Source organism: Coprinopsis cinerea, assembly GCF_000182895.1.
Source record: "Coprinopsis cinerea okayama7#130 chromosome 3 map unlocalized cont3.3, whole genome shotgun sequence".
In the NCBI taxonomy this organism is placed as follows: Eukaryota; Fungi; Basidiomycota; class Agaricomycetes; order Agaricales; family Psathyrellaceae; genus Coprinopsis; species Coprinopsis cinerea.
The window spans coordinates 96,287-113,326 of record NW_003307542.1 but is presented as its reverse complement, the minus strand read 5'-3'; the positions used below and the strand labels follow the sequence as shown (position 1 = coordinate 113,326).

Genomic DNA, 17,040 nt, shown 5'->3' with positions numbered 1-17,040 from the left:
GACGATGATACGCTAGCCAAGGCGTCTTCAAGTGTCTCCAGAAGCTACCAGAAGAGCAAGGACAAGATGGAGTTTTGAATTTGAGTCTAAATGTCGGAGAAAACAAGGGCTTTTGGGATGAAGTGCTGGCGCTTGAATAGTAGATAAATCAATTAGTCTTGATGAAAGGACACGTTGACATTGGGTATGAGCGCTCACCTAGAGATCTTGGCTTCCGCGGTCCAGAGAGCAGAGACTCGATTGAAGTTGACCTTGGAGAAGCAAGAGGAATAAAACTCATCGTCACGTCACGACTCACGATGACTGTGGTCAACCTGACAAACCATTTCGCTTCCGCTGAGGATCGAACTCGGCAATCCGGCCTGGAGAAGGCATTGACAAGCATGGACAAAGTCAGCTAGCTCCTTCGAGGGAGTGACTTCAACTTTGGGAGTGGAGACGGTGAAGTGACGGTTAGAAAATTTGAGCTCGAGTTGGAATTTTCTCCTCACCGTGTACTTAGCGGACTTGAAATCGGGAGCCATAGCGACTCCGAGCACGGTGATATCGAGCTTCATAGCCGTAGGCGCCTAGTAATAATTCGCTGAAACATTGGTTCTTCTACGGGTCCAGGGTTAGTTCCAGCTAGACTATTTGGTGAGATGCACCGTCATTTGGTACATAAGCAATAGTCGAATGAGCCGAAGCAACTTGCAAGACCAAATTGAAGCGCCCGATCGAAAACGGCAGAAGCCCTTGACAAACACAACCAAATTAGGCGGCGCGGGGACGCGTTCGCGCGGTGCCTGTCTTGTCAACTTCCATCATCACCTTTATTGTCTTTCCTCATCTCCCGTTTCTAGGCCCCTCTCGCTTCTCATGACTCGTATACTGACTAAAACAGCTATATCACTTTACGCAGGACGAGAACCCATCCCACACGTCTACTCTTCAAGCTAATAAAGCGACAAATTTCTGGGGTTTCAAGTCCGCTGTCCCAACTGGGTCTTTGAAGGGCGGGGACATGGCGAGAGGCTCTATGTACGATTCCGAATCAACTGGCTTCTCTCTCTGGTCGGCTCCTTACGATATCACAGTAGAGAGCTGGGTGTGCCACATCCGCCATCTCACGCCAGACCTCAACATGACTCAACCCCTGGAAGGATTGGTCACGAAACGTAATCCCTCTCCACCCGTTGCGGGCGCTAATCTCGAAAACAATTGCGAGCCTGTCATCGAACTTGCCGCGGGGACTCTTTGCTGTTATCGCAACTCGGCCTAGGTACCTACTTGTTGCCATCGACATCTCCTCTTCTCTTCCGCGACATCTTCCATTACGATTCGTACATACAAGTTACCACCATCAACCAAGTCTCTTTTGTTTCCCCTCGACTTGACTCGCGATTAAGGTTTCAAGTTTGCCTCCGGTGGGATCTTGGGTGGAGGCGCTGCTGTTGTGACTATTTTTGGCTTATAGACGGCGAGGTTATGCAGTAAGAGGGCCATAGATGGCGAGGTTGAGGACTATTACTTTGTGTTGCCAAGGATACTAACTGACTGACTTGCTTCCCTTCCCTATTACGGTGCAGGCGCTAAGTACTTATAATTAACGCGTCGACCCGCCGGGAGGACTCTTATTGATTTCGGGTTCCCCCTCTTTCCACAGTGGATCGTCCCACAACGCTATCGCTGCCCATCTGCTTGTTCGTATCTGTGTTGCCTATCAAAAAACTAATTCAGCTTTCCGGCTATCCGTCGGCCATCTAACGCGACCTCACTTCTCACAGACCCATCGCTCCCCACAACCGCTCCTCCAAGTCCCAACCCCAGCCGTGCAAACAAGGGATGTTCGAGTCCATCCTCCTAGCGTACTACACCTCCCTACGCCTCCTCTCGCACCTCACCTTCTCCCTCCTCTCCTCCCTCGTACAAATCCTCTCTGTCCTTGAAGCTGTAAAAAGGGAGTGGGATGACAGTCCGTCGATCTGGCGGCGGACGCCGTGGGATGGGGTTGCGGAGAGGAGGGTGCGGGAGGGGATGTGTATGAAGTTCGGGCACGGGCATCGTACATGTTCTCGCGATTCCGGGCATGGTACTTGTCTCGATCGGGAGAACAGTAGGGGATGTTCATGCGTATGCGAGAATTCAAGTGTGAGAGATGGGTACGTCCTATTGTATATTCCCTTTGTGTAACTAAATAGAGTGCTCATTGCACCTGGTCTAGCTTCGTTAGAGTGGAATACCACCCCCAGTCCCAGTCCACCACGACATGTCGAAGAAGATGCGGGACGTTCTGGCGAGACGTCCAACTCTCCGACGATGGATCGCTCGACCTCGATAAAGTCGTCGAGTTGCTTGGGCTGGATCCTCGGTATTACGCTGTACGTCTTCATCCACCACCCACCGCATGCAACGTGGGGCCTTTGTCTCAATCTGATCTGGGACGCCCGTCCATCCATCTTCTATGTAGATCGTCCAGCCTTCGCCGAACCGACCGCCCCTGATGCATAGAGGGAGGCTCTCGAGACTTGCGTTGCATGCTTTGACTACGCCCGACCTTGATGCGGATCTGGATGGTTCACCTCTTACCACACCACCCCCGTCGCCGCCGCCGCTGCTGGACAAGGCGTTCCTGAAGAACGACTCCGACCAGTGGCAGCGGTATCCTGCGTTCTCCAAGTTCCACACTGACTCGCCTCCTCGTAAACCATCGTCATACCCCCGTTGTTCTAGCTGGTCATTGGTTCATGAACCCACCCCCTGCCGCCTTCCCACTCCAGCCACACCTCCGTTTATGCAGAATCTGACGCCGTTAAGCCGAATAGAACCGCTTTCCTTCTCACCAAGTCTAGCCGACCCGCATTCCTTTTCACTATGTCTATTCGACGCGTCTTCGCTCCCACTAAGACTCACAGAACACCCCTCACTCGCACTAAAACCCACAGAACCCCGTTCACTCCCACTACGTGCAACCGACCGGGACCGGTCATCACTCCCTCTACGACTCACAGAACTCCATTCCCTCCCAACCCTCACCCGCCTCAAACGCCACCTCCGCGCTCGCTACTTCGTGTGGAGGTGTTTTGGGCGGATGGTGTGGGATTTGGTGGGGCGGGATGTTGTTTGGGAGTGTGTGGGGCGGGATGGTGTTTGGGAGTGTGTGGGGGGTTCAATGAAAGGGGATGATGGGGAAAGGGGTGGATATGGACGTCGGTTGGGTGAACATGGACATTGGTGTGAAGGAGAGGAAGGATGTGAGGACGAGGGTGTGGTGTACTTGCCTTGTGACGAGGATGGATGTGGAGATGGAGATGGGTGGATTGTACCTATCGACGCGTGGATGGGGAGGTATTATGAGGAGGTGAAGGGTCTGTGGGGGCCTGTGCGGGATATCGATCCCGATCCGACTCGTACTGGTACTCCTGAGGCTGCGACTTTACCCTCGGCATCGACAGAATATCAAAGTAACTGTTGGGACCAGCCAACCTCGACGTCAGCGCCGACACCGACGTCGGCATTGCTATCGACTCCATTGGAGGTGACGGATGTGAAAGGAGAGCCGATGGATGAGAGTGAGGAGGCGGAGTTGCTCTTGCTACCGCGACGCAGCCGCCACCCCGGGCGTATCGGTGCATCCGCAAAGCTCAGCGAAGACATGACGAAGACCACGAAGCTCCGTGAAGATTCAGACATAATGGACTCGGAGAGAGGGGGTGAGAGGTATGGATCCAGAGGCCGCTCCATCCCGCCTACGTTTTGGGATTACGAGCCTGCCAGACGGCTGTATTGTTACCTTGGGTATAGGACGACGAGGATGGTGCATATGGGTGTTGGTGGGGCCTGACTCGACGGTGTTTTGTGAGTTCGTGGTTGGTTGGTTCGGGTTTGCTAGTGCGCTGTTCAATATCTTTATGCTTTCATTATTGGTTTCTAAGTTCTTCCCTTGATCCCCGTAGTCCGATTCCATGTCCTATGTACTGATGTCGTAGTGCTATGTTTAGCTTGTTACACTTGATCCCCTTGATCTCCGTAGTTCAATTGTACTGTATGTTTAGACATCCTTGCCGTATAGCTTACCGTTATTTTTACCGCACAAACTCTTGCTCGAGCGTGATTTCGAAATACTGGCAATATGTATTGTACGTATTCTCTCTGTTCGTCCAGAACACAGGGTTTGTTCATCGATCCAGGCCCTTGTTCCACGATGCTAGGCGATTCAATTAACATGATGGACGTTGGATCCGGGTGAGTCGGTGAGTGTGAGCTCCTCCTTCGCCCTTCCCTGCTCTCGCTGGGAGCCTGGAGGTTATCCTCACCTTCTACCTTCCTTCAGCCCACGTTCAAGCCCAACGACGAGATGAAGAGGGAGTGCTATTCGCCTCCGTACAGGCACTACTGAGCATCCGCTCCCGCCTTCTCCGCGCCAACGGAACTGACCCCAGACTGATGTTTGATCTGATGACCCATGGCAACCGCCCCCCGCCGCGCGACTGCATTTAGAGCCCCCATCAAATTCATCGGGTTACCCAAATTTCATTCTCCAACCACCACCTCAACACCTCACATCGATTCTTCGACAACGTAGCACGTCCCTTTGGATGCTATCTCGTTGAAAAAAACCCTTCTTACATTTCTGTATACTTTGCTTTTTGGATTGAACCAACCACGCGCTTGTCAGCGACCCCACACTCCCTTGGAAATTTCTACACGCTCTCTTTGAACCGGATTCGAATACCTCTCCTCGTGCTTTTTGGTGAGTCTTTGGTTTGTTTTGGGTCGTGGATGTTGGAAGAGGAGAACTGACGAATTGAACTGTAGTAAACAAGCTCTATATCCCTGACACTCGACATACCCCGACGTTCCAACTCACCTAACTACGACCGAACTATACACAAGACACAATGAAGTCCATCTTCGTCCTCGCCGCTACCTTTGCCACCTTTGGCCTTGTCCAAGCCCAATTCAGCAGCCTCCCCGAGTGCGCAATTGTCTGCACGGACGACGCCGCCGTCGCTGTCGGATGCTCCGCGTACGTCTCTCCTCTGCTACGTGTATTCCTTTTTCGGCGCCTAACCAACCAACGAACCCTTCAGCGGTGACGAGAGCTGCGCCTGCGCAACCGACACCTTCTTGAACGACGCCATCAACTGCGTCTACTCGGACTGCCCGATGCCAGATCGTCAAGGTTCCCAGATCACCCTCAGGAACACCTGCGCTAACGGTACGTCCTACTTCCTCCCTACTCGCTCGTACCTCGAGCTGAGCGAGTCGATGCGACGCTCTACATAGCTCCTCCCCCGGCCGCGTCGCCCTCCGCCAGCGGCTCCTCGAGTGCAGGCAGCGCCCCTACGAGTTCCTCTTCCTCCGGTGATTCCTCGGCCTCTGACACCCCCTCCACTACCCCCACAGAAGAATCCGCGGATACCCCCGACGACGCCTCGCCCACCCCCGCTCCGGCACCCCCTGGCGGCACCCAGACCTCCCCCGGCGCCGCCCTCCAAGGTGATGACGACGACTCGACCTCCACCCGCATGACCCGCAGCTTCTCCTCGGCTAGCCGCGCCAGCACGACTGTCGTGGTCCAGACTATTGGTGCGGGCGAGGACGAGACTGGGTTGTTGGGTGCTGCGGGCGCTGTTGGCGTTAGCAAAGTCGGATACTTTGCGGCTGTTGTTGCTGGTGTTGTCGGTGCTGGATTCCTCATCTAAGCTACCCTTTTCGTGAGGAGAGCTGGATGTTGGTGGTGCTGGAGATTTGGATGATAAACGACGATGATAATATGGTGGATGTGTATACCTCTTCGGCCTAGCCATACCCCACTCTTTCTGGGCCAGGCCGATTACTCTCTTCTCTTCTCCCCTCCCTTTACCTTCTCGGACGCGCCACCCCCCGTCCTCTGTGGAACACGGAACATTGATTGCTACGTACACAGTTTCTATAACCCTTTATTCTCGAGAAACCTCGGCCCTAAAGCTCTATCTAGATAGAGTCTTTCTCTCCAAACAAACCCCTCTTCAAACTCCCACATACCCATCTTCTCCCGCCCCGGTTTCTCTTGTAGTGTTACACCAGCTGTTTGTAGTTGTCATCAACAATTCTTGAATTCTGTGTGTTTTTGGTTTTCCTTGCTTCGGGTTTGGGTTTTGGCGTTCTGAGATTTCGGGGAGTCGTGGTCGAACTGGTACGTGGTGTTGCTCATCTCGCTGGCCTGGAACACAACGCCGGAGTGCAGGCTGGATTACTTTCTTTTCTGCCTTCCAGTATCTGTCTTTCTTTGTTCTCTAGAACAGCCATACAAAATACTAATTGGAATTTCAATTCGTACCTCGAGGTGGGTTGCCACCGTTCGGAATCGAATCCGTGGCCTTATAGACTCCGTGTCCTCGGTTTGTCCCTATTGTGCAAAGCCTTTTTTTCACTCTTCGGGTGCAATGTGTTGGCGTTGGAGCGTATATACATAGGGATCGCGAGTTCGATCCCCGGCGACTACATTTATGTATGAGCTCCCGAAGGCCAAAAATTCGACCTGGCGTACGCTGGCTGACAGCACGGAAGCGTGAATCTTTACGCCCATTATCGTCACGGTGGGCGGCTAGCAAAGATCATTGTAGAGCCCGACTACCATGACCATAATGCACAAGGCGTTAACGTTACGATCCAAGGGAGACTAGACTCAAAGACACGATGAATGGTATACTACAGGATTTTCAGAGTAAAATACAAGCGCTAAGTACAAGACTACAAGTCCCAAAATCGTGCGACCGTCGATGATCGGCCCCAGTGCGACTTGGATTGAACTTTGTCCATTGAATACCTGGGCCCAATCGTCAACATTCGATATCCCTTCTCTCACAAAACACAACGATACTGACCCACCAAGGACTCATCAGTACGCCTTCAGCACGACTCGCTATACCCCCTCAACCTCAACGGGATCCTCGCAGCGCTCTCCCCGACCGCAACAATAGTCTCAGTCCCACCCAAGCACGTCGCGGCAGTGCAACACCTGCCAGCAATGGCCAAAATCCCATTCCCAATACTGTTAAACCGGACATTCAGTACAGAGCCGGTGGTATTGGGCACGCAGAATCGCGCGTTCCCGTAGGCCATGGTGTGCGTGGAGAACCGCGGGATGCCGGAGATGGCGGTATCGGGCTGGGAGGCGAGGTAGTCGCCTAGGACGAAGGCGTCGGCGCTGTTGAAGGCGACGAAGCCGGTGCAGGTGACGGCTGCGATGGATGGAGCGGAGGAGTTGAACGCTCCGGGTTGGATGGGGGTGGTGTTGCTCGTGGACTTGACTGCGAGGTCGATAGCGTTTGGGGAGGGAGTTGCCGAGGCGGCAAGGACGAAGAAGAAGAGTGGAGCAAAGGAACGCATTGTGATATGAGAAGATTTGGTGGGACTGTGTCGCTGGAGATAGACCAACCTGAGGAATTTGCAGTGAGGAGTTGAGTCTTTTTATACCGTTCCAGAGTCCACAAGCTCGGGAGAACAACTCGCCTTCGTTGTCAAATGCAGACGCCAAGGGTAGCCCGCAAACCATAAGCGAGAGCTGTGAAAAAGGTGCTAAAGGCCTGGAGGAGAGGGGGGCGGATATTGCATTCGAAAATTGAAAAGAGATATCTATCACTTCAGCTTCTTGCGTTATGCTTCCCATTTGTTGGCGTCAGGTTCCTTGTCATACTGGACTCTCAGGGTGTCTTCTCCCAGCGCCATTTAAGCGCCCGTCAGCTCGTTGTACACACCGGCTTGAATGGAATATTCTTCGACTCACTGTGGCCCTCTTTCACTCTCTCTATACCGGGAGCTCAAACATCACTCTCTTTCTCGCTGAGTACTAAACTTGAGGCACTCACTCCCCAACTATCGCAAGATAGACGCCGGACGGCGATGGTATGGGAGAAGAAGATCGGGAGAACCAATCATGACGTGATAGTCGATTGGCATCCCTTGAACTCTTCACCTTTTAACGGGATAAGCATCACCCGGATGTAGCGTGGCCCAAACCGATAATGAACTTGGTTCTCAAGAATCGCTTCCAGGGGGATATCACTCTTCGTTCCTCGTTCCTTTACCTAAACACCCGCTCTGATCTGCTCTTAATAGGCGCCCGTGCTCGAGACGAACAAACATATACGAACGTAATTGGAATGTAAATTTAATAAGAAAAGGAGTTTTTGCGTTGATTCACCAAAACCCGACGGCTTTGCAAAGAAAGTCGCATCTTCAAATTCTACGTACTCGGAAGGATACATAGTAATCCCTCCACTAAACGGACTGATGTCGCCATGCGCGATACCGATTTGCCAGAGGAGAAAGTGACCTAATGAACAGAGACTCAGCCCGTTAGAGTGTTGCCTTGCGATGGCCAACCCCGCTCTCGACGATTCGTGAGGCTGCCATGAAAAAGTCAATGACCTTGGACTGGCACCTGGAAAATGTACATAAAAGTTAGATTTATCTGACGATTGACCGAAGTAATGGATATTAATGATAAGCACAGAAACCGGAGTGCCATAAATCGCTGACTCCTGCGCCGATACCACGATGGATAGTGGCCTTACAGGCTAATAGTACACAATCTATTCACTGGCGCAGTTCCTGGTATGCCAATCCCCATTTAGATCGTCGAGGAACGACGAAAACACCAACTTCCACAGCGCCTAGCGCAGACCTTGTCCAATAATTCATATCAATATCCGCCCAAACCGACTCCCCGTTTCGGTTCTTCGAGGGGAGGCGTAGCACAAGATTCTCTGGATCCGCTGCGTGGAATGAGTAGCGCTTGAACACTCTCGCGGCCGATTCCTGGGCCTCCTGTCATGTGGAAGAGATGTAAACTGTCGTGATCAGCTGCGACGTTAGACTTGAATACAGAAAAATACCTTGTAAGACGCTGGAAATGCAATTCGTGCGTATCGATCTTCCTTATCAGCGGACTCGCCCGCTAGGAGAACGAGTTGGAGGAATTCAGGTGATTGCGGTCCAGGTCCCGTTTTCCTTTCGTCATAGAAGTCGGGAATTCCTCTTAGTTGAGGTTCTTGGATCGGGTTTGGGGCCATAATCAATGGTCAAAGCGAGCTGTGTCGTCGTCGTATTTGAAGTGGGTCAAGATGGGAGACACATCCGGACAACGACGCTGCATCAGGTTCGACGGACTGATGTCGCCATGCGCGATACCAATTTGCCAGAGAAGAAAATGACCTAATGAACACTGGGGACTTAGCTCGATGGGTACACTAGGCTGAAAACCCGTACTCACAGCGAATGAGTTGCCAGAGTGCACGAGGGTACTCCTCTGGTGGGAGGTCGTTGATCGGAGCCAACCATTCAGCAGCGATTCCAGTCGGGGCACCAAGCAGCCATCCAAAGGTAGCTTCATAAACTCGCGAATATGCCTCGTCCGGGAAGGCGTAGAACTCGACATAGGCTTTGACGCAAGGGAGGTGGTCGACGACATACTCCTTGTACGCACCGAGGTGCCGCACTGCCCTCCTCCTGGCAGTCTCGAAGATGTACTCCTCGCTCTTCTGCTTCTCCACACGCCACAAAAACTTGCCGAATATCTTGTTCTCGTGCAGAGTGGATGCTATGTCTCCTGGATCGCCGCGCGAATCCCCCCTCCACAGGGGCGCAGCTGACCACCGACTGAACGTCGCCCTGTCAGCCCCCGCCGCGTACGTGTGTCGTCTCCAAGCGTGTGCGGGATCGCCTGAGGCTCAAACGACCCAATAATACGGCGCATACACAAAGCCCTATGTATGACGCCCCCAAATATTTTACCATTAGAAAAACCGCATAAAAGACAGAAAGAGAAGCTAAAATGTACAGATATAATTAGCACCACACGGCGAGTTATAAAACAAGCATAAGAAATGGGGTATGTACGCTGCATGTATCGCAAAAATCAACCAAGAAACAAAGAGAATCGATGAGATCGTCGTTCAGCGACGACGAGCGCTCCACAATTCAACGCTCAACCACGCCTCTTCCTCTTCGCACCACCCGCACCGGTACCAGCACCAGCGTTCCCCCGCCTCTCCCTCTCCTCCTCCGCCAAAACCCGCAAAAGCCTCTCCCCCTCCCGCTGCATCTCCCGCTCCCGCTCCCTCTCCACCAACCTCCGCTCCAACACCTCCCTCTCCCTCCCCAGCTCAGCTTCCATCGCCCTGCCCCTCTCACGCTGCCGTTCCCTCCTCTGCCTCTGCCTCTCACGTTGAACCTCCACCTCCCTCTCTTGCCGCCTCCGCACCTCCGCCTCCCTCCACCTCTGCACCTCCCTCTCCAACTCCCTCTCCGCCTCCCTCTCCGCCTCCCTCATCCTCTGCACCTGTCCCTCCTCCTCCCTTCTCCTCTCCGCCCTCCACCGCTCAGCCTCCTCCTCCCTCCTAGCAAGCATCCGCTCAACACCCTCAACCTCCCGCTCACCCTCCCCAACCTCCCTCCTCAAATTCTCAACCTGCACCATACGCGCAGCACGCTCAACCGCCCGATGTCGCACGAGGTTCCTCGCTTCCTCGATCGCGCGGGCGTCGGCGGCGCTGACACCAACACCCGCTCCTATACCCCCCGCCCCCGCCCCCGTCCTCGTCCTCGCGGCTCTCGCACTCGCCATCCCCGCAGCACCCTCCCTCGCCCTCAACACCTCCCTCGCCTCCTCCTCCCTCCTCTCCGCAGTAACCAAATACCTCTCCTCCCTCCTAAGCCGAACCCTCCTCTCCCTCAACCGCTCCCTCAACCTCTCCCTCTCAAGCCTCAACGGCGCCGGGTCGATATTCGGTGGTATAACCGGCGCTGGGGGCTGCAGTGGCGGGATGTACCGGTTCAACATGTACTGGTTCATTACGTTGGCGAAATTCAGGTGGTGTTGGTGGTTGGGGTGGTTGGGGTTGAGGTGGTGGTTCATGCCTTGGCCTAGATGACGACCACCGCCCCAGTGCACACCACCGAACGCGTGAGGATGCTGACCGCGCGCTAGAGCGTAGGGATCGATGTAGCCCGCTGGGTGCTGTCCCGGTACAGGCGGTGGTGGCGCCTCGGGCAGGTCCACCTTGATATCTTTCCCAATCTCGACATCGGGGTTCGACTCCTTGAGTTTGGCGAGGGCTTCCTCGTACGCTTTCTTGACCTAGATACCACGCGTTAGCTAGGTAGTCGGTAAAAGGTGAGAAAACCCGAGACATACTTCTTCACTATGCCGATGCGCGACGGAATCCCAGAGCGGGCACTTGGGCTTCCGCGAGGAACTGCCAACCGGCATCCCGGGTTGCTGCTGCGATACCGATGCATTCATCAGCTTACACCCCGGACAGTAATAGAGAGAACGACGCACCTGGTTATGAAAGTGATCATAACCTGTAACAACCTGCCTACACACATAACACGACATCGTCCGACAATGCGGACAAGTCATCTTGTTGCACCCATCCTCCTTGATAAACGCTAGAAAATAGTGCGTGTCAGCCTCCATTTCGAACGCAAACAGCGATGCCTGGGAGCAAATCGTCGAATGAAACGAGCGATTCACCACGCCTAAACGAACGAATCGCCACCCCCCAACAACGAATCTCCCGACGCAACATACCTTTCTTGCACTTCGGACACACCCTCATCAACGCTTGAGCTACACAAACGCCCCATCCAACAATCAGTACCCCTTCGAGATCCCCAAAAAAACGATAGATAATACGCACTCATAGCTTCCTCAATCATAACCCTCTTATCGATATGCTTATCCGCTTCTGCTTCTGTTCAAGGAAAAAACGAGTTGAGAAAGGGAACGAAAAATGGTGAGTTCGTGAGACGAGGGATGGGAGTTTGTGAGACGGGGGATGTAAGTTCGTGAGATGGGAATATAAGGACGAGGAAGAGCAAACGGAAAAATGCGCGAAGGACGAGTGGAAGACCGAAAGAAACCCCCAAACAAAAAACCCACCTTGACAACTCTTCGGCAAATGCTCCTTCTTCTTACACTGCCGACAACTAACCACTCCACAATCTTTATTCCCGCACCTATACCGCAAAAAAAGCGGGACGTCAGTAAACTTGATCAACACCACAAAGACAAAGTATACGTCGAACAACGAAAAACGACAGACAAAAACGCGCACAACGGAACCCCAGAACCCCCAACCCGAAACTCGAAACTCGAAACTCAAAGAAAACCCCTCCCTTCAAAAAAACTTTTCAAACTCACCTCAAAACCCTCTCCTCCTCAACCCCCACATCAATAACAACAACCCAATCACAAAAAGGACACTCCTCCAATCCATCAATCTTCGCACTCTCAACCTCTTTTCTAAACTTTAGCTTTTCGTATAAACGGAAGAGAGAGGGTGGGAGGAGGCGAGAGAGTTCGGTGGTGGGGAAGGGGAGGGCGCATGGGCCTGTTGGTTGGGGTTGGGGCTGGGGTTGGGGTTGAGGAAGGGGAGCGGGGGCGGTGGAGGTGGAGGGACCTGGTTCGACGTTGGTCGAGGCGGAGGTGGGGTTGGATGTAGGAGCGGGAGCGGGAGCAGGGGGAGGTGGTGGTGGTGGTGCAGCAGCCGTACTCGACATACAGAGTACATCCACCCTCCCCCCTCCAACCACCGTCTTCGTATGGTTGTATAAACACCCTCGACAAAAGAGGTGTCCTGTCAACGTTCGTCAGTACAAGGAGGATACCAGTGTAGCGAGTGAAATAGATAGCAGTTTTCGTCAAGCCATGATTCATCAAGCCATGATTCATCAAGCCATGATTCATCAAGCCATGATTCATCAAGCCACGATTCGTCAAGCCACGAACGAACCAACGAACCAACGCACAAGCGCACGAACGCACACACGAAAGAATGTCAACGTGCGACGTGACCAAGCGCAGAAGCAACTAAAAAACAACACCAAAAACTCTAGTACGCACCTTCAGGACACTGCGTCATAACCTCAAACAAAAACATCCCAAAACAGCACTGACACTCGACCAACGAAGGGTCATCCGGGTTCTGCTCAGAGGGCAGATGGTCGTTCTCGAGGGACGCGAGGAATGCTTGTTCGTTGAATTCCTCTGCTTCCTCTTGTTCATCATCGTCATCGCCATCACCGTGACCTCGTCTGCCTCCTTGACCAGGGCCGCTTCCTCCCGCAGCGCCGTTACCCCCGTTTCCTGGTCCACCACGGCTACCACGACGCTCAAAAGCAGCTTTCCACCGCTCAACAAACGCCCTCTCCCGCTCGAACACGTCGTCCTCCAACGCCCTCTTCTTTCCTTTCCCTTTACTCTTCGCTTTCGCTTTACTCCCACTACCACCACCACCACCACTACCACCAGCACTACCGCCTCTGCCTCCTCCTCCGCCTCCTCCCGATCCTACAGGCTTCGCAGGGTCGGAAGGAATAGTCTTTCGCACATACGGCAACCCCCCAGACTCATTCACAAGCTCGTGTCCTCCCGCCGCTACGATCCTCGATTCCTGAAGCGTGAGGAAGGTGAAAGCTTTGGCGTAGCCTCCTGTGCTCCCATTCCCATTCGCGTTCTCGGTGTTGCGTTCCATGTCGACGTCCATATCGACGTCTATCGGCTCCTGGCTTCCATCCCCAACCTCCCGTCCTCCTCCATCCACAAAGTCTCCAGCTCGACTAGCACCACCCGCTCGATTAGTACCATCCCCTCCACCCCCACCCTCAAACAACACCCTCCTCAAATACGGAACCGGGATAAACGGGAAGTCGTTCTGAAGCGCTTGGATAGCCAAATCCGCATAGTCCCTGCCCGAAGGAAAAGGTCGAGAAGGGTTAAGAAACCCTTCCGGGTCGTCTACACCCACATCCGCTTCGTCTTCGTCGAGGTGGTGGTGATGGTGGTGGTGGCGGTGGTGGTGGGTGAGTCGGCGTCGTTTTCCCGGACTTCCGCCTTCGACGCCCTCTCCGGTATCAGCTCGGCGCTTTCCTTTGGCTTTCTCTGATCCTTCTCCCCCTCCATCCCTTGCCTTCCCCTTCCCTTTCGATCCCTCAGCCTTCGACCCACTCCCCCCAGCCCCCCTCTCAACCCTCGGATACCCAGGATTCTCAAACAACCAGTTCACCACGTACTCCACCACACCTCCGCGTCCATACGTCGGCATATGCTCCGTTATTAGAGCATAGAGGTAGTCGGGCTCGATGTCGGGTATGAGTTCGAGGATGGAGAGGTGTGCGTGTGTGAGGGGGTCTTCTTCTTCGGCCTGAGGCAGAGGTTCAGGTTGAGGCGGAGGTTGAGGTTGCGGTTGAGGTTGAGGTTCGACGTTGGGCTGCTGGCGTGCGGCATCGGGTTGCTGCAGTTCGACGGGTTCGGCGGCGTTGTGTGGAGGCTGAAGTCGATTTTGATCAACATTAGCTTGGCCCTCTGGGAGCCCAGCCTGTCCTCGTCCTCGGCGCCGCTCCATGGGTTCCTCCTCGATAATAACCACCTCATCCTCCCCATCCTCGCCATACAAATCCTCATCCCGCGGTCCCTCATCCCCACCCAGAACCTGCGGCTGCAAAATAGGAGACGTGAGCGCGTCGTGCCAGAGCTCCTCCCCATCCCCGTCTTCATCGTCATCGCCATTGCGGGTAGCCTTCGGGACTATCTCGTCGGGCTGGGCTTGAGGAGGTTGTCCCTGCTGTTGTTGGTGCACTTGAGGTTGAGGTTGCGGTTGAGCAGGAGCTGGGGCGGGCTGAACCCTCCCAGACGCACGACGCGGAAGCGGCGCAACACGTCGCCCCGACCCGACTTCCTCAACCGAAGCCGTGCGTCCAACCACCGAACCGCGTCTCGCACCCGTCGTCGTCGTCGTTGAAGCGCCCGGGGTTGAAGAAGCAGGAGGAAGAAGGGGAGGGACGTTCTCCTCATCGCTACTGGTAGGCAAGAACAGCGGCTGGGGCTGCTGAGGCTGCGATGATCCTCCTGCTGCAACTGGGGTATTCGACAGGACAGGCGAAAGCGCGTTAGAGCGCACGGATGGTGCGCGCGCTTTGCCTTTCCCCTTTCCTTTATCTCTCGCGGTTGGCGTGGAAGGCGGAGGAGGCGGTTGTCGTGAGGTCGAACGCGTTATTCGTCTCGTCGCTGTCGTACTCGTAGTCGTAGTCGTTCTTGTAGTCGTCGTAGTCGCTCTTGTAGTAGCGGTGAAACCAACAATCTCTTCTACCTCATCATCCTCCTCCGACGAATCGCTCAATTCGATGATAGACGGCGTCCGCGCTATCGCTTTTCCTTTTCCTTTGTTCTGGCTCTGAGATTGTTGGTGTTGAGGTTGAGGTTGGGCTTTACGAGCGACGGCACGCGGTCGAGGGCGGGGTCTCGCGGGCGTCGAGGAAGGTCCGGCGAGAGGGGTGATATCTTCAGGTTCAGGCGACGAGTTAATCTCGACGACGGCGATAACGTTGCGGTGGGGCGTCGTCGTCGTGGATGTCGCATTTGTGTTGGATTGGCGAGCCATGGTCTCCTGTCTCTTCTCTGTCTCGCTGTCTGTCCCCCGGTCTGCCTAGTCGCCAGCGTACGCAGATGAGGATGAAAAGAAAGTTAGATTCCAACCATTTTTATAAGATGACAGAACAAAGGAAAAAAAACGCGGTAATCAAAAATCCACGCGCAGCGCACTACGTACTCATTAACGCCCTCCCGTGCCTCGTGTCACACACTCTCCCAGGCTCAAGTTCAAAGGGAAACAAACATGACTCGGAACTCACTCGCTCTGACTTGCGGCGGCGAACGTGGAATGGTAGTCACTTGGTACACGCGCTGGTTAGATTGCGGGCGGAGACATGGTCAAGTGAGTCAATGAGGGTGTTGAAAAGAGGAGGTTGTAGTCGTCGTTGTCGACAGGCTTCAATTAGACGCGACGAAAAAACGCGCCGCGCGCGTTGCCGAGCGTCGATCTGATGGCACTTCTTGCAGTGATTTGGAACGAATCCCAACGAGCATACTAGTAGAAGACGAGTCGCGCAAGTATGCAAGCAAGCTTTATAGCTACGCAAACGACTGTAAACTTACGAATGGAAAGGTTCGGTATTCAAGGAAAGGTGAGAAATGCAAAATCGGCTGTAACAGGTAAGTACTAAGGTGCCCTTGATAGAAGATCGCACAAACCACTAAAGAACGTGAGAGTCGCACTATAGAAGGAGCGAATTAAGAAGAACATACAAAGGGATAAAAGGAAATTGAAAGGGGAAGACCATTCCGAACCCTGCAGTCACCGAAGGCAATTCATCCCCTACTGTACTGCCCATTCAAGAACTCGGACCTCCTCACAAGGAGCTCGACCGTAGTCAAAGAGCGGTCAAGGGTGGTTATGGATGTCGCAGAGGCGCCTCCACGGGTCTTCATGTCGCAAGTCGTCCAACGTCGTCCAACGTCCAAAATCGAAGATCGGCGTCCGGAGGATTGGCAGTACCGACGAGATGGGCGAGAGTAACTTCAGTATTGAAGATAGGAAAAGAGCGATGTACCATCATACTCGTCCGGGTACGGTTCCTGGGCGTCGTAAATGACCATCATGATCGGACCACACATTCCATCACAATACCTACTGCGTACTTACCTGTAATCAAGAACATATCAACAACCCTAGGGCATCATACGTATCTAGAAGCGCGTCGGAAGAGAATTAGTACCAAAGTGCGAACGAATGGTGCCAAAACGTCCCAGTATGTCCAGCAGGGATAACATGGTACTCAGCAAACGCATTCTCAGCCTTCTCAGGAGACTCGAGGAAGGAGCGATGATAGGAGACTGGTTGACCCCTCCCGCGCCATCAATGATCAGCCCAGTTACTATAAGTTCCCTTCAAGTTCTCGAAGAGACCGTGCCAGTTCTGTGGAGTCGCTCGTAAGTAAGTACGATCGGAGCAACAGAAGGGGATAGAGGCATATTAATGCGATACTGGGGCTACGAAGCATGGTCGGATCATTGAGTTCATTGACGATATCAATCGCAAAGGTATCGTCCAGTCAGGTGCGATTTGATTTCTAAAAGTACAGCCATGAGGGGAAGATAGGGGCTTAGAAGTGTGAGGTCTGCAGCCCAGAGAGTGTAAGGCGCCGCTCGACTTGGCGCCTCCCAAGTCT

At 53.8% G+C, this 17,040-nt stretch overlaps 10 protein-coding genes across 10 annotated transcripts; 4 read left to right on the top strand and 6 right to left on the bottom strand.

Moving 5' to 3' along the window:
- Positions 1-299: 299 nt before the first annotated feature.
- CC1G_09631 (hypothetical protein) lies at positions 300-1,261 on the top strand (the record flags this gene model as incomplete). The annotated part of the gene is made up of 3 exons (XM_001829690.2): positions 300-392; positions 758-781; positions 902-1,261. The coding sequence occupies 3 exons, from the start codon at positions 300-302 to the stop codon at positions 1,259-1,261; spliced, it is 477 nt and encodes a 158-aa protein (XP_001829742.2).
- A 206-nt stretch (positions 1,262-1,467) lies between these two features.
- CC1G_09630 (hypothetical protein) lies at positions 1,468-3,823 on the top strand (the record flags this gene model as incomplete). The annotated part of the gene is made up of 4 exons (XM_001829689.2): positions 1,468-1,472; positions 1,767-2,141; positions 2,204-2,360; positions 2,450-3,823. The coding sequence occupies 4 exons, from the start codon at positions 1,468-1,470 to the stop codon at positions 3,821-3,823; spliced, it is 1,911 nt and encodes a 636-aa protein (XP_001829741.2).
- Positions 3,824-4,880: 1,057 nt separating this feature from the next.
- On the top strand, positions 4,881-5,687 carry CC1G_09629 (hypothetical protein; the record flags this gene model as incomplete). Its single annotated transcript, XM_001829688.1, has 3 exons — positions 4,881-5,008; positions 5,073-5,200; positions 5,269-5,687. 3 exons carry the CDS (start codon positions 4,881-4,883, stop codon positions 5,685-5,687), a joined length of 675 nt encoding a protein of 224 aa, XP_001829740.1.
- A 213-nt stretch (positions 5,688-5,900) lies between these two features.
- Positions 5,901-6,553, bottom strand: CC1G_14062 (hypothetical protein; the record flags this gene model as incomplete). The annotated part of the gene is made up of 2 exons (XM_002911484.1): positions 5,901-6,260; positions 6,515-6,553. 2 exons carry the CDS (start codon positions 6,551-6,553, stop codon positions 5,994-5,996), a joined length of 306 nt encoding a protein of 101 aa, XP_002911530.1. The 3' UTR covers positions 5,901-5,993.
- A 323-nt stretch (positions 6,554-6,876) lies between these two features.
- On the bottom strand, positions 6,877-7,356 carry CC1G_09628 (hypothetical protein; the record flags this gene model as incomplete). Its single annotated transcript, XM_001829687.1, has 1 exon — positions 6,877-7,356. One exon carries the CDS (start codon positions 7,354-7,356, stop codon positions 6,877-6,879), a length of 480 nt encoding a protein of 159 aa, XP_001829739.1.
- A 1,209-nt stretch (positions 7,357-8,565) lies between these two features.
- On the bottom strand, positions 8,566-9,041 carry CC1G_09627 (hypothetical protein; the record flags this gene model as incomplete). The annotated part of the gene is made up of 2 exons (XM_001829686.1): positions 8,566-8,796; positions 8,865-9,041. 2 exons carry the CDS (start codon positions 9,039-9,041, stop codon positions 8,566-8,568), a joined length of 408 nt encoding a protein of 135 aa, XP_001829738.1.
- A 2-nt stretch (positions 9,042-9,043) lies between these two features.
- Positions 9,044-9,724, bottom strand: CC1G_14061 (hypothetical protein; the record flags this gene model as incomplete). Its single annotated transcript, XM_002911483.1, has 3 exons — positions 9,044-9,183; positions 9,242-9,616; positions 9,661-9,724. The coding sequence occupies 3 exons, from the start codon at positions 9,722-9,724 to the stop codon at positions 9,044-9,046; spliced, it is 579 nt and encodes a 192-aa protein (XP_002911529.1).
- A 231-nt stretch (positions 9,725-9,955) lies between these two features.
- CC1G_14060 (hypothetical protein) lies at positions 9,956-12,534 on the bottom strand (the record flags this gene model as incomplete). Its single annotated transcript, XM_002911482.1, has 7 exons — positions 9,956-11,107; positions 11,165-11,251; positions 11,312-11,421; positions 11,564-11,602; positions 11,673-11,726; positions 11,915-11,991; positions 12,176-12,534. The coding sequence occupies 7 exons, from the start codon at positions 12,532-12,534 to the stop codon at positions 9,956-9,958; spliced, it is 1,878 nt and encodes a 625-aa protein (XP_002911528.1).
- Positions 12,535-12,866: 332 nt separating this feature from the next.
- On the bottom strand, positions 12,867-15,413 carry CC1G_14059 (hypothetical protein; the record flags this gene model as incomplete). Its single annotated transcript, XM_002911481.1, has 1 exon — positions 12,867-15,413. The coding sequence occupies one exon, from the start codon at positions 15,411-15,413 to the stop codon at positions 12,867-12,869; it is 2,547 nt and encodes an 848-aa protein (XP_002911527.1).
- A 325-nt stretch (positions 15,414-15,738) lies between these two features.
- Positions 15,739-16,945, top strand: CC1G_09625 (hypothetical protein; the record flags this gene model as incomplete). Its single annotated transcript, XM_001829684.2, has 6 exons — positions 15,739-15,746; positions 15,872-15,977; positions 16,243-16,438; positions 16,545-16,620; positions 16,676-16,801; positions 16,924-16,945. 6 exons carry the CDS (start codon positions 15,739-15,741, stop codon positions 16,943-16,945), a joined length of 534 nt encoding a protein of 177 aa, XP_001829736.2.
- Between the last annotated feature and the right edge of the window lie 95 nt (positions 16,946-17,040).